At 38.2% G+C, this 16,458-nt stretch overlaps 1 protein-coding gene across 1 annotated transcript; it reads right to left on the bottom strand.

Moving 5' to 3' along the window:
• Window positions 1-8,781: 8,781 nt before the first annotated feature.
• Window positions 8,782-16,354, bottom strand: LOC582219 (tetraspanin-5). Its single transcript, XM_782179.5, has 5 exons — window positions 15,954-16,354; window positions 11,795-12,087; window positions 10,940-11,183; window positions 10,065-10,155; window positions 8,782-9,217 (listed from the first exon to the last, which is right to left on the bottom strand). Exons 2-5 carry the CDS (start codon window positions 12,035-12,037, stop codon window positions 8,914-8,916), a joined length of 882 nt encoding a protein of 293 aa, XP_787272.1. The 5' UTR covers window positions 12,038-12,087; window positions 15,954-16,354; the 3' UTR covers window positions 8,782-8,913.
• Window positions 16,355-16,458: the final 104 nt, after the last annotated feature.

Here is a 16,458-nt window from a genome sequence, read left to right as displayed (position 1 = left end):
TGTGAATGTGTCATGCCTGTCCTATCTGTGAAATTTGAACATTAGCAGTGTCCTAATGTTCAAATTATGCAAAGAAACCCGTTTACTTGCTAGACTTCCTTGTCAGACACTATTTAGTGACTGACTGGCTATTTTTCTTCTTTGGTAATAACATACATTGAAGCTGTAATGGGTACATGAGCATTTTTGTCTACATCAATAACCCACTTCTTGTAATGGCCGAAATTAAACTGATTGAATCTTTGTGCAGCATAAAACGTACGACCATTCGGTACAATGGTCTGAAAATCAGACTTTTCCTTACTGCACTGTAAAAAAATAATAGTCGAAATAACTCAATAAAATTGAGGAAAAGAATTGCCTTATTTTTATTAAGTAAATATTACCTACGGCATCTTAAGTAGTATTTACTTATTTTGCTGAATAAACTTTTACTCAGTTAAATCGAGTTACATTAACATAAATAATTTAAGTATTGTAATCATTTTAGATAATTAAAAAAAAGCTATGATAGGATTACATATTGCACGATTTGGTACCCATCTAATCTAACAAGTAACATCCACTAATCATTCACTACTTCAATTTAAGATTTAACCGTATATATATATATAAATATATATATATATCTACCACCATCACAAACTATTACATACGCTTCAATTCGACACATATTGAAAGGCTCCAAATTTTATATATACTTGATCGTAGCATCTTAAAAGGAAAATTGGTTGACAATTGCTTGAAATATCAAGTTTTGATTTGTTTTGAACTGGGTAACAATTAAAAATTGTCTTGTCTTTGCTTAGCCATGTTAAATGAATTAGTAAATTTTTAAGTCCTTAAATTTTCATTCAACCACAAAAAAAGAATTGTTTTATTTAAAAAAGAGTTTAATTTGGTCTTAATTAATATTCATAAATTATGTAAATATTTCTATTACGCACTGCATCGGTCCTTACTTTAAAAAGATAAGAATAATCAACATAAATTGTTTGAGTAATACGTATAATTTCTGATTTTGAGTTAAAATTACTAAATTAATAGCTGAAATTACTTAAAGTTCTTATGTATTTGATTTTACTTAAATATTCCACGTATGTTCTACTAAATTGAAATTTGAGTTAGCAAGACTTAAATTTAGTGCGTAAGTGGCAAAACTAACATTTACTTTTCGTGAGGTTTTGATCTGCGTTTTACTGCTTTTTGTAATATTTTTATAATAACTTGTAAATATTGTGATTTTTTTTTATTGTTCAATAAAACAAATAAAGAAGAAGAAGAAAAAAAAGATATTGAAAGAAACATAACGTGCGCTCCGTATTCGACCGCTATTATTTATGATGCCACAAAAGTTACCTGAACAAATTAACGATACACATTCTTAAAGGAACCAATGCAATGATTACATAAAGGTAGCAGGAAATAGAAATGGCGTGAAAAGGAATCTAAATTTTCTTTTCCCCCTCTTTCACTTTGTCTCTCCCCACCTCCCTTTCTTCTTCCTTTTGTTTCTTCTTTCCTCCTCTATTCTTTTGTTCTCTATTTCCCTTTAATTATTCCTATTTTCTTCTTCCCTCTTTCCTTCCTTCCAGTTTGAGGTGGAACTGTATTAAGGGTATATCATCCATGTGCCCCCCCCCCCACCAGTAGACCAGTAAATCTCCCTATACCAAGACAATTGAGATTGCCCAAATATTGGCAATTCCAACATTTTCTAGGATGCCGCATGCCCTTTATGGACTACAGACTATATGAGTATATATAGTATTATGGTACATGATCTTAAATTTCCTTTGTCAGAGACAGCCTATTTTTCGTTTTAAAGTTTCTCTACTAATGTAATGGCCATTATATCATTATAACAAATATATAACATTATCACTGCACATCAACATCATTATTAACTGATACCCGAACAATATTATAAAGCTTATACATACCATTGCGCGTTTGTTGGTAAGCTCTGCCAGGCCAGAACTCACAATGCAAGCCAACATGAGGGCCACAAGACTCTCTTTCATTTTTGTCCTCTAGAGAGCTCTGCTTGTCGAAACAAAAATCTAACTTGAAGATCGTCCCGAATATACTTCCCCTCCGGTATTGTCTCTGGAAACTGTGATGAACCCTGTGTAATGAGATCCCCTTTTATAGCCTTGCAACTTGGTATAAAATATAATTATTAAGATATGTGAGATAGTTCCTCTTTCATTGTTGACATGGTTAGCTTTATTGAAAATAATACAAAAACCGCATTCGTGAAATGTAGTTGAAAATGGAAGCAAACTGAGAGCGTCATCAAGTCGTCCCAGCAATTAGCAAATGTTATTGTAAAAAAAAAAAGTCTTTTATTGAAACGGGAAGCAAGGTGAGAGCGTCATCAAATCGTTCCAATAATTAGCAAATGTTTATGTCAAACAAAGTCTTTTCAAACTGTACTTTTTTGTGGCTTGTTTCCAACATATCATCGCAGGGATAATGAAGAGAAAAATGATATAATAACATGTGTGGTTTGTAGCCGCACGTAGGTCACGGGCTATACACACCGGACCTTGTTTCAGTTCCAGAGCATAGATTTGTAAATTTGTGAAGCCTTGAAACTTTGTTTGGAAAATGTCAAATTTGTCATATAAGAATTGCGGTGATATTGTTTATCGACCTATCATACCGAATGATTTGTTCCTTATAATCGAACGGATTATTTTCCTTCCCAAACCCCACACTAACTTTTTGAAGAAGAAAAAAACAACAATATCATGATGAGCACTCTGAGCAGCAGGTAAATGTTGTCTTATGTACCCCCTCAAAATCTTGATTCTTTTCGGCATTTTAAATGAGAAAAGAACACAAGTTTCATACTTTGCCAATCTTTAAAAAGTCAAAACCAATTTGAGTTGGCTAACCTTGCCGCGCGAGAGTGAGTCATCTCAACGGATTTGACGTACGAAGATCACCCGCACCAGTGGCGCTGGTAATTTTCACCTGCTCGTTCATTGGGGACCAACGCCAAAGAACGGTTCACGGGAGGGGCAAGGGAGGGCTTGTTCGAGGAGGGATTTAAAAAAAAAAAACATTTATTACTCATCTTTAAAAAGAAGGGTAGCCCAATCAGCAAATGAATACTGGTTTTTGTTGGGGCCTTTCATAATACAAACAACTATATACATTTCAACAAATCAAAATATAAATAGATATAGAGAATTACAAAATACGACTTTAACCACAAAAAAAACAACAACAACAAAACAAACTTGCAAACCAGGTGATAAATAAACGGATTTGAACATAGAGAATAACAAAATGAGTAATAATTATGTATACGATCAAATATGTAAATGCCATATATCCAAATTGAAGCAAACAGTAAAAAACAAAAACAAACAACAACAACAAACAAACAAGAGAAAACAATGGGGAATGGGATGGGGAAAATGAAGCGGGAAGAGCGGCACATTTTGTCATACATAAGTAGAAATACTTCTAAGCAAACTAAAAAACGACCACTGTAGCAACTCTCAACAGAACAAAGGCTATTCACAAAACAATTATTGCAATTGTTTAACCAAAAATTGCCAACAAAAAGAGCGTAATTATCAATTACTTTATTCATTCTACCTTTCATGAAACACAAAGACATGCCACCCATAACACTGTGTGCGTGTGTGCGTGTGTGTGTGTGTGTGTGTGTGTGCGTGTGTGTGGGTGGGTGTGTGTGTAATTGGTTTTTCCCAGACTTGTATCAATTATTATATATAATTATTTACGTCTGAGGACCGACCTTTAACGTCATTATCCGAAAGACGTGACTGATCAGTTTCGAATCGGGGTCCCCCTGAGCCAGCTTGTAGGCGTAGACAGGGAGCTGACTAAGTGAACGTACCACTAGACCAACTCACATCTCCCATAGCACCGACTGTCGTAAGGCATTTTTAAAGGTCCCTCTTCTTCTATTGCGACATTCAACCAGGGAGATGATAAAGAATGAGTGGAATCAAGCCGCTCTCCTTTGACCCCATGTTCCAAGCCGCCGAAAAGTTATGCGCTAATCTGCAACAGTACTGTTGACCAGGTGGTGAGATAAAAGAGCGCATGAAATATCAGGATTTGGTATCAGAAAATGCTATCCCAGCAAAATGTTCACTGTCCCTTTCAATGATTTCTCTTCAATTGTTGATTGTGTAATGAGTATATGTTTATAGAACAAGCAAACACAAACTTGTGTAATTTCACCCTTTTTTCATTAAATTCAGGTCAGATTAGCATCCAGGGGCCCGCCTCAGGATTCAGGGGGCAGAGCCCCGGTAAGTTCACATGTTTTCGGCATTTAATTACGGTAAGATGAGCATATTTTGAAACTTTATTTGTGACACTGGCAGGACACTAATTGGCGTGGTGTACTGTGTGCAGAGCCCCGGAAGCTAAGGGGTTTAGGCATTAAATTGCGGTCAAATGAGCATCAAGGGGCCCGCCTTAGGGCCCTTGGTTGGGTCCAAGAGGCATAGCCCCCAGAAACTCAGGGGTTTCGGCATTTATTCACGGTCAGATGAGCACGTTTTGATATTTTATTTGGGACTCTGGCAGGACACTAATTGGCGTAGGGTCAAGGGAGTGGAGCTCCGAGAAGCTCAGGGGGTTTTAAGCATTTTATTACGGTCAGAAAAGCATTCATGGGCCCGATTTAGGGCCCCTGGTTGAGTCGATGGGGGAGCCCCAGGACGCTCAGGGGTTATGGCATTTAATATCCGTCAGATAAGCATAATTTGATACCTTACATGTAACACTGGCAGGACACTAATTGGCGTGAGGTCTCTCAGGTGTTTTAGGCATTTATTTAAGGTTAGATGAGCATATTTTGAAACCTTATTTGTGAAACTGGCAGGTCACTAATTTTCGTGGGGTACTGGGGGCAGATCCCCCGGAAGCTTAGGGGTTTAGGCATTAAATTACGGTCAAATTAGCATCCAGGGGCCCGCCTTAGGGCCCTTGGTTGGGTCCAGGGGGGCATAGTCCCCAGAAGCTCAGGGGTTTTAGGCAAAATTATATTCACGGTCAGATGAGCACATTTTGATACCTTATTTGTGACTTTGGTAAGACACTAATTGTCGTGATGTACTGGGGGCAGAGCCCCCGAAGCTAAGGGGTTAGGCATTAAATTACGGTCGAATGGGCACATTTTGATACCTTATTTGTGACTCTGGCAGGACACTATTGGCGTGGGGTCAAGGGGGCGGAGCTCCCAGAAGCTCAGGGGGTTTTAAGCATTTTATTACGGTCAGAAAAGCATTCATGGGCCCGATTTAGGGCCCCTGGTTGAGTTGAGTGGGGAGCCCCGGGACGCTCAGGGGTTATGGGCATTTAATCTCCGTCAGATAAGCATAATTTGATACCTTACATGTGACACTGGCAGGACACTAATTGGCGTGAGGTCCAGGGGCAGAGCCCCCAAAATCTCAGGTGTTTTAGGAATTTATTTACGGTAAGATGAGCATATTTTGAAACCTTGTTTGTGAAACTGGCAGGTCACTAATTGGCGTGGGGTACTGGGGGCAGAGGCCCCGGAAGCTAAGGGGTTTAGGCATTAAAATTACGGTCAAATGAGCATCCAGGGGCCCGCCTTAGGCCCTTGGTTGGGTCCAGGGGGCATAGCCCCCAGAAGCTCAGGGGTTTTAGGCATTTAATCTCCGTCAGATGAGCACATTTCGATACCTTATTTGTGACTCTGGCAGGACACTAATCGGCGTGAGGTCCAGGGCGGAGCCCCCAAAATCTCAGGTGTTTTAGGAATTTAATTACGGTAAGATGAGCATATTTTGAAACCTTATTTGTGAAACTGGCAGGTCACTAATTGGCGTGGGGTACTGGGGGCAGAGGCCCCGGAAGCTAAGGGGTTTAGGCATTAAATTACGGTCAAATGAGCATCCAGGGGCCCGCCTTAGGCCCTTGGTTGGGTCCAGGGGGCATAGCCCCCAGAAGCTCAGGGGTTTTAGGCATTTAATCTCCGTCAGATGAGCACATTTCGATACCTTATTTGTGACTCTGGCAGGACACTAATTGGCGTGGGGTCAAGGTGGCGAAGACCCCAGAAGCTCAAGGGTTTGGGCACTAAAATGACGATCAGATGAGCATCCAGGGGCCCGATTTAGGACCCTTGGTTCGGTCCAGGGGGAGAGCCCCTGGAAGCTCAAGGTTTTAGGCGTTTAATTATGGTCAGTTTTTTTTTTGATACCTTATTTGTGACACTGGCAGGGCTCTAATAGGCGTGGGGTGCAGATGGAGGAGCCCCCAGAAGTTCATGGCTTTAAGGCATTAAATTACCGTTAGATGAGTATCCAGGGGCCCGCCTTAGGGCCCTAGATGGAATCCATAGGGCAGAGCCTTCGGAAGCTCAGGGGTTTTAGGCATTTAATCACGGTCATATGAGCATATTTTGATACCTATTGTGTGACACTGTCAGGTCACTATTCTTTCATTCTTTCTCTTTTTCTTTCTGTTTCTATTTGATATACTTTTTCCGAAAAAGAAGGGAGAGCTCGAGCCCCCGGGACCCGCTGTTCCGCGGGCCCTGACATGTAGGCCTCTATATTAGCATTATTCTTGACTGACTGTAAATTTAGGAATTGTAATTTGCCAACAAACGCATAAAAAAGTATAATTTACTAAAAAATGAGGAAAAATCCCAGAAATTTATGTCATTTCAGCAACATTTGTAAATCACTCGTATCGATTTAGAAATTAACCATGTTTGCATCCCCCCATCAGTACTACAATCGCAACTGATCTCCCCTACCTTCTTCTTCCTCTTTTTTCTTTCTCCCCCCCCCCCCCCGATCCTATTCTCCCCCTTTCTTTTCGTCTTCCTCTTCTTTCTTTCCCTTTTCTCTCTCTCTCTCTCTCTCTCTCTTTCTCTTTTTTCTTCTTTTGGGGTGGGTGGGGGGGGGGCAAGGCACCCTCGCCCCCTGTATCCGCGCCTGGGCCTCTGCATTTATCTCGATTCGTTGATTTATCTCCGTACTTTTTTCCAGTTTTTAATTATATTTTGTTTTCAGTTGTCACATTTTATATAAATCAATTATATGATATACTATTATTGTGTTTATATATTTTGTATTTCATTTGTCAATATAATTATGCAGAAACATCTGTTACAAATGCGAGGAATCGAGAAAGATTTTTTTTTTTTAGAGTGCACCCTCCCCAGAACATTTTTTGTTAATGTAACCATAAAACTTCGTCTTCTGACTCAAAGCTGGACGGAGCCCTTCATTGATAGCGCCATCTCATGGTATGATAAAGACAGTATATCGCTCGTTCAAGAAATAGGTGTTAATCTGAGCCAGCATTATGGATAAATTATGGCATGTTAGATAGGGAAACAAAGCAACATAATTTACGTATGACACATTCGTTTCGTTTATAACATTTTTTTATTAAGATAATCATTTATGTTCTATTTCATGATGAAAAACTCTGAAAAGACTGATATTTACTGGCACTTAGTACTAGTCTCAACACATTGATACAAATTGAAATGCAGTTCCATTGTATCGGAGTGCTATATTTCTTATGTGAAGATATAGTGAAGTATCTTTCTATAAACCAACAGTGTGAACTATGATAGCCGATATATTTCACCATGACGCAGACATGTCTGCGTCAAATTAAAATTACGTCTGCACGAAATCTCATTACTTTAAAGGTATATTATAGTCGTGTATTATAATCACCTCTTATAATGCATGAACAAATAGCCTGCACTTATGGTAGGACCATGATCTTAGAGGTTAATTAAATTTTGTTCAAGTTTTGTTTAATGATCATCACCATTTTGGGGGACTGTTCACAGTCGTCTATATACTATTCACACACTTATAATCTTCTTCAGTTTAAACAAATAATTGAGACGAAATCATTGTGAAAGAAGGGAAAACAGTCTGAATACAATGTTGGACTCGAAAGTAGCTTGCTGTTTAAAAGAAAGACTGCTACGAGAGATGAAGTGCACTACGAGAAGACAAATACGATTATGTGAACTTGTATATTCTAATATAGGGGCGTCGCGAAATATATTTAAATGGGGGCGTCAGACCAATAAAGTATGGTTACAGGAAGATCGTTTCCCTTCGAGCAAAACCAATTAAATTTGCCGAAAAAGTTATCGGGGGGAAAAAATCAATGCGACGAAAAGATTTGGAATAACACATGTTAGAAGACAATAATTAAGTTTACAACGCGTTGTAGACATAAAGATAAGATATACAAAACAGTCATGGTCAGATAATAATATTGTCTCCACTTCAAATATTTCAAGAAATACACTTAATTATACTCTAATTAAATGAAGTGTAGAAAAGAAGCAATTCTCTTTGTAGACCAAAACTGAACGATAAAAGTTAGCCCAAACATTTCCAATATTATTTCTAAAGTAGTTTAAGATAGAAAAGTGAAGAAAGTGTACCAGCACTTTATTTTTTATGAATGTCATTCACACAAATCCGTCATTAATCATAAGATACATGTATCTCCTAAAAGCATGATAAGTGACTTAGTACCCCTAAGGATTTATAATCAAATAACGTAAAGCATTTTTGTACTGCTTTGGTCTCGAGATAAGATTATTGGCTTACGTTTAGGTTTTCATTTCCAAGAACGGATTCGTTCTTTCTTTATTTTGTATTTATTTATTTACTTATTCATTTAGTTTTACTTTTTTTTTTAGGGGGGGGGGGGTCTTTGGGATTGTCTGGGGGATTTTTTAATTTATTTTTTACACAAGCTTCGCGCTTTTTTTTTTTTTTTTTGGAGGGGGAGGCTTGGAGAAATTTTGAGAGGGCTTAAACACCCCCGTATGTAATAACATCGAAAAAACGCCTCGTGTGTATCGCCTACAAACTGAAATAAATCTAAAAAACTCGATCACCAGTACGACTTGACTTCTTTGACATCACCGATCAGGGAGCGAGCAAGACATATGGCGATGGACTGCATGAGTACGAGGGCGCCACCAATACAACTAAGCAGGATGACGTTCGTCTTAAACCAATCGGTCAAGGATTGAGCGCAACCTATGGTGTAGATGGTCATGAACCATTCGGTGGGTGGTAGCGCTAGGACGCCGTATCCGCACTGGTAGTTGATGACTGATGTAGTAGGGTCGGGGACGCAGCAGGAAAAGGGGACGCTACATCGTGAATCCGCTATGGATGAACAGTTGAAATATCTGCATGGGTAGACATTGGAAAAAATATCATCAATTGATGAATTTAATCTGAACAACTGCTGTATCCAAACAAAATAATCCCATCAACTTTAGGCCTTAAAAAGAAGAAGATTGTAGTGTCCTTTAGGTGCCAGCACCTATGTTTATATATTTTTTTTTTTTTTAATGCTTTAACACATATATTTTATTCATTAAACGTTTTCTCTCTAAAAAATCGTTAAAAGAAAAACTAAATAAAAAGCCGACCGTAGATTTTATGATTCTGGGTTGGTCGCAATAGACAATACAACATTTTTTTGTAAGCCTTATCTCATTAAATCACCAAGCCTGTAAATCTAAAGATTAGGATATACAACAAAAAAAGCCGAACAATATTATGTGATGCTAACGTCATCGGAAGCTGCGATCTTGTTATTTGTCTTCTTGAGCGGTTATTTTCAATGTCCTCATTCAGCCAATGCCTCTTGGTCTTTCTTCTGTACATCATCTCCTTTGGTTTCATAAACATTCTTTCAAATCGCCATTCTGATGTATTTATCAATAAGTGCTTAATGGATTAAATCCATTATGACAAGGAGCAACGTTTCGTCAAGTTGTAATCACACTTTCAATCTTCTACTTGATCACATCAGAAAATCTGTTTTGATTTTCTATTGCTGTTAAAGGCTCTATGAATCTGCGTAGTAGATAATAAGGATAAAACTAATAATAACTGGATTTATACAGTGCCTTTTCTATAGGATATAAGGCGTTGATATCATTAGATATCATGAACAAAGCCAGGGGCGTATCCAGCCGGCGGCAGGGGAGGGGACCCAATTCGTGAGAAAATAAGATACTGTCTTACGCATTCTTCTGCCAGTCATCGGGAGAGTTAACACCACAGCATGTCAGCCCTTCTTGCATGTTATCCATCAAGAACTGACTGTCTGGATCATCTAGAAATGGATGAATAATAAGTGGAGACATTTCATTGTTACTAACATGAACATTTCGTTCAAATGGTGACTTTTCATGAGTTCATCAGACTCCTTCATTCGTTCACAATGCCGCCATCACCGCCAACAGCACATCATCAAACATCATCATCATCAACCACAACCATTATCAGCACTATTAAGGAACTATTAAAGATGATCAACCCCCGCCCTGACATTATCATCACCAAATCACTACCACACCCCTCCAAACGCCGAACATTGTCGGCATTAGGTTCATTAATGATGTCACCACCTCCATCATCACAATATATACCAATATAAACATTGTCTTCATCAACACGACGGTCACCATGACATCCTCATTGATGATCACCATCACCACAATGAGGCCTATACAGCTATCTTCCCTATTTGCATCATGACCATCATATCAATCTCCCTCATAATTTTCATTAACATCAACATCATTATCATCATTATCATTATCATTTCCACCAAAAGACCACCATCGCCACCACCACCATTATCGTCATTAAAAGCAGCAGCACCACCAATACACCCCCGTCATCCCCACCACCACCACCACCACCACCACCACCACCACCACCACTACCACCACCACTTTCATCACCGCTATCATCACCACCACCACCACTACCACCACCACCACCACCATCTTCACTCCACTATCACCACCACCACCATCACCACAACCACCACCACTATCATCACCACGACCATCACCACTACCACTATCATCATCCCCACCACCACTCCTCACCAAAGTAGTTAAGTAGAGTCTTCTCCACCCATGTATCAAGGAGCGTTACGAATCTATCTTGGTAGAAGTAGACGAGGAGACCGATGGTGATCTCAGCCAAGAAGATAAGTACCAGGATGATGACATAGAGCTTCAGCAAACACGTGTTCTCTCTCAATGACCCGATACATCCTAAGAACGCGAGGATGAAGATGCACCCACCGACTATGATGAAACCATACATTGGATCTAATTTGATTCCAACCTAAAACATCGAAATAAACAAAGTATTACCAGGATATTAATGGTTAAATTGGTTATTAATATGATCCCCTGCCCCTACCATGTATAATTCTCTAACTACAAAGTGAGTCTGCATGAATAATTGTAAATACGGTCGCAAGGAACTTTTTTTTTTAAAATCAACCCAATAATAATTTAATACCCTTGTGAATCACTTTTAGGAATGAGCAAACAGTAAAATTATATATTACCTAATCGGAATATGTTTTCTATAGGTAATGTACAACAGGGTATTTGAATTTCCCGTGAGTTGATTTCTTGGACGTCTTTGCCACGATGTTCTCAGGAACTTTGTTTTGTTAATCAACAATTAAGGATCGGTGTTTAAAGCAATGTCATTTGTTGTTACTGTGCTTTTGTAAAAAATGATGAATTACCATGTTTGTTTAGATTAACAGTGATAGATAATATATTTTATAGTGGAAATAGATTATATGAGTTCCCTATAATATAACTGACTTGTTTTATGGAGGATATAGTGTAAAAAGGAGTACGTCTTGTTTAGCAAGACAAATAAAGGGCTGTGGGCTATACGACACATGGACTAGAATTTCATTCCGACTTTATAGATACCTCTTCTGCGATAGCCTCGACACTGGACACACTCTTCGAGACGAGACCCCACACACCAAAGGCCAGGATGCCTAAACCACACAACCAGAAGATCACATTGAATGCAAAGATTGTGTACTTGACGCAGATACTGACAGTGATGCCGTGAGGAGCTCGTCTTACCCGGGCTGGTGGCGGCTGGTGGTAGTGGAGCTGCTGCTGAGAGCTGGCAGGTTGAGGGTAGGGCTGTGTCTTCTTTCCCATACTGCTTTTGTTGTTGTTGATATTTTAAATTTCACTCGTGATCGGAAAACCTGAAGTTGATAGAGACATGGATGGTATTCGTGAAGTGTAGGACATGTTTAGTATTTCATTCGTCAATAGCATAAAGAAACCTTGATAATTGTGAATAATTTATTATTATGTTTTATGTAAAAGCTACATGTACGTTTGCATGCAGAAAATAATGGACATAAACAACTGACGCTTGCACCGTGCACCTACTTCAATCATCACTTTGGTCTTCTTGTAACTATATCGATTATGTCACAAATCATTTTTTTATGCACTCAATCACTCGATATTCCCACCAATACACCCCAACTCTCTCTCTCTCTCTCCCCCCTAGCTTTCCGTCCTCTTTCTCTCCCTCTCTCCCTCTCTCTCTGTCTCTCTCTCTCTCTCTCTCTCTTTGTCTCTCACCCCATTTCTCCTGGGGCGTCACGTTATATCTATAGAGGGGGTGGAGTGTGTGGGAGGGGTTCCAATATTCTATTCGCATTCCCTTTCCCTCTTTCCCCCACCTTAACACCCCTCCCCCCCCCCCCCCACTTCGCTTCTCATGCTCCCCAGTAATACGCCCTCTTCTCCAATAGTGGACTTTTGTTTATTTACACCACCTTTATTCTATGTACTACAAAGTCGTATACTTACAAAATGTATGACTTTACAAAGTAGACAATAATTAAGAAGTTACTTCCACTCCAGGGAAGGCATTTACAATTCAACAGTGTTTACTGTGGAGTTTTATAAACATACTGCAGACGTTTCCATTTTAGGTACTGTACACTATAAAGTCGTCCCATCATAATAATATTATTATACAAGCACTGCTTGGGCCTATACACTACGTTACTAATATTGAAAATATGGTTGTGTGGAAGTCCAGAGCAAGATATTGCAATTTGCGTGTAATGAAGAAACAGAAACTAAATAATGCATGACAAATAACTATTTATCTTTCTTTCTAGTTTTTAGAACCATCGGATCTCGTTTTTCCTTTTCTCTTAGAACATTTCCTAATTTAAGGCCTACATAACCCTCAAAATTCATGATCACTTTTTCATATCCTACACTGCTTCGTCTGTCTGATAATCTGCCATCCTTCTAACCCTTTTTTAAAAAAAAACTCTGTTACGTATGTGGCCCATAAGAAACATCGCGAATCGTGAAATCGCGAATAATTCACGACGAAATTTAGGACGAAATTCACGACGTCGTATATTTCGTCGTGAATTTCACAGATTCGCTATATAACGATTCGCGATGTCCCTGCTGGGCCATCATAGATATGAACTTGAAGACAAACATTGATTTTAACGAATGCTTGATCCTTGATCATCTGCTGTTATATTTGTAAATATTTGTTATCTTTTAGCGGCCTTAATTATGCTTCCTCGTCGTTTAATTAGACAATACCCATGGACGGTCCAAATGAAACTCGGTAGTAACTATGGTAACGTACATACGGTAAGGCCATGATGATTAACAGTTTGATCCCCAAATGACTAACAATGTCATGTGCCTCAACACATCGTGCACACTCACTCAATATGCGCATACAAGAAGTGCCAATAATTTTATTGTAGACACCGAAGTCACAGTTGCGCTAAGGAATGAATCAATAATTTATTTTGTATTAATTTGTACCTAATGGTAAGGTATTTATAGTTGTTTAATATTCATTATTTCTGAAATATCGGATTCGATAGCGATTAAGTGGTAATTAATGTTATTCTCGTGTTCATGAATTATCATAATATGATTGCTTTGATTTATGATGGTAAATCAATGAAGATTAACAATATATTATGATGACATTGAGAAGACCATAAAGTAATGATGATCAAAAGAACCAGGAAGCTATATGTTTTCACGCATTGAGCGAGTCGATTCTCGCTGTAAAGGAAATCTAAAGCCCTTTAACGAGGCTAATAATTTTCGTGGCTTCTCCGGTTGCCAATGGCAATAGAGCGATGAATTATCGAATACATGCACAAAAGCAGACATAGATACTATTCGTGACATTGTAGGGAATTTCGTAATAAACGTGTTCGATTGCGTACAAAAAGCTCAATAGCATAATTTACAAACCTTGTATTGCGTATAGGCTACTGGTATAGTGTAGGCCCAGTGCTTGTATATTAATATTATTATGATGGGACGACTTTTTATAGTGTACCTAAAATAGAAATAAAATGTCATTGTAAACACTATTGAATTATAACGGATCTTAATTAATTTCATTACAGATTATGAAAATATGGTTGTGTGAAAGTCCAGAGCAAGATATTGCAATTTGCGTGTAATGAAGAAACAGAAACTAAATAAATAAACAAAGTTGGCAGTAATTTCATTTGCGGTTAAATTTGTTTTAACATAAACATCCTGTTTTTATGAAACCCGATTTCTGATATCAGAGACTGACAAAACCACATCGAAATCACACATTATCTACAACATGTCGGATTATCACTGTGGTAACTGTTACACATAAACTATGGTGCTTATGGTTACACAGTATTACCGAGAAGCAGGTACTTGAAACAGGTGTGTATCCAGAAATTGATAGACATAGGGGGGGGGGGGGTCGGGGTGGAAATGAATGGATATCTGTCCAGCCCCATGTTGCCTTGTGTGTTGTTTATTTTTGGAGGGGAGGGGTCCTTCCTAAGCAAGCCACTATTGAAAAGTGCATGCATCAAATTAGAAAATGTTCATCCACCCACCAAAATTGAGTGGATATCTTAAAACAAAGAAAAACACGAATATGTTAAAATACGGTGAATTACAAAACTACGTTATTTGATTGGAGAAGTTGAGTTCAACCTGCTGAATAAGAAATACCGCAATAATCATTTATATACAAATTGAGCGGTTAGTATGTAAATTACTGTGTTGTTTATGATAATTTATGGAATAATGGCTTTAAGAGACATATCGTTTTAAAAAAGTCAACCCCCCCCCCTTCCCCCTCCACACAAGGATTTCCCCTGCATGTTTACAATGGGGAAATACACGGAATCATGCTGCATTCCTTTAATGTTTACTTAAAAGTATGGGTATATTATATGGGCGTTTCGCATTTTGTCATTCAAGAAGTTTCATGAATTATGATAAGACTTGATGAAACATCTCCGTAGCAAGTCAAGGATTTATGAACGAGATGAACAAGAAAGGCTTTCATTTTAACACTTATATTATTAACATAAGAATCGAGATGGTGTAGACTTGTTACAACATTTTGATCGACGGGTTGGGGACACTGGGGGAAGCTGCCTCAACCCCAATTTTGTTTGTGTGTACTCAAAAATGTTGACATGTCACGTTTAAGACCCCCCCCCCCCCCTCCTCCGTAAAAAAAATAATTCTGGATCCACCACTAATTTCTGCCGTACAACCTATTATTATAAGGAATATTATCAAACTTGTATATCTGTAAATTATAAAGATATTTGTTAATGTATTGAAATTATTAGCCCCTTCCAATAATTGTACGCATGTCATCACAAACATTACATTAATGTCGTTTCTCTTTATATCGGTTTAAAAGCAAAATAATCATGTACAGCGAAAAAGGAGTATACATGGAAAACTAAGCATTTATTTGTAGCAGTATAAACCTTCATTTTTGTTGTGATAATTATGCTTGCCATCACCAACGAGTGCTTTTAAAACTGTAAAATTATATATTTATTGAAAAAAAAGCAAGATAAGGTGCATTTACGAGCCACAATACTTAATATCTTTAGTTTACATGCTCTGGATTCCTCTTAATTGTCTTGCCTTTAAAGCTTTTTCAGGTCCGTACAGTCATTAAGAAAACAGTAATAAGTAAACAAATACAACAATAATACGATACAAAACTATATTCCGTATAATTAATAATCTGTTTCCTTACCTGAATTATTATAGCCTTTACCTTGATGCCGCCATCGTTATATCCAGTCCGATGAATTATTATTGTCCTTTTTTGCTTGATCGAAGATTGAAGATACAGCCTCTTATTGATAATCTTTCACTATATACCACTCTGTCTATATCACCACTATATCACCAAGTCGAGAATAACATATCCTTATTCAAAATGTACGAATGCTTCTTGCTGCCCGAGTCAGTTGTGTAGAATAGTCTTTTCACTAACCAGAATTGGGAGGTATACGCTCAATACTGAGAAAAAGGCGATTCCTGGTAACAGGGTTATTTTATGTCGCGGTGATACCATTGGTGTATGGTAATAACGCATGTTACAATGAACAGTCCGACCAGCACAACAGTATTGAATATCTCAATGTTTCATGTGTATATCCGTATATCTCCCGTCTACCAAGGCCTTCTCGGCAATTGTGACGTCACTGACCAAAGGTTGCTTTAATTAAGTGGAAAACTAATGAAACAGTTTTATA

The sequence above is a fragment of the Strongylocentrotus purpuratus genome, unplaced genomic scaffold (assembly GCF_000002235.5).
Source record: "Strongylocentrotus purpuratus isolate Spur 01 unplaced genomic scaffold, Spur_5.0 spur5_scaffold_10, whole genome shotgun sequence".
NCBI classification, from domain to species: domain Eukaryota; kingdom Metazoa; phylum Echinodermata; class Echinoidea; order Camarodonta; family Strongylocentrotidae; genus Strongylocentrotus; species Strongylocentrotus purpuratus.
Note: the sequence above shows the minus strand (reverse complement) of the source record. Positions and strands in the feature narration are given on the sequence as shown.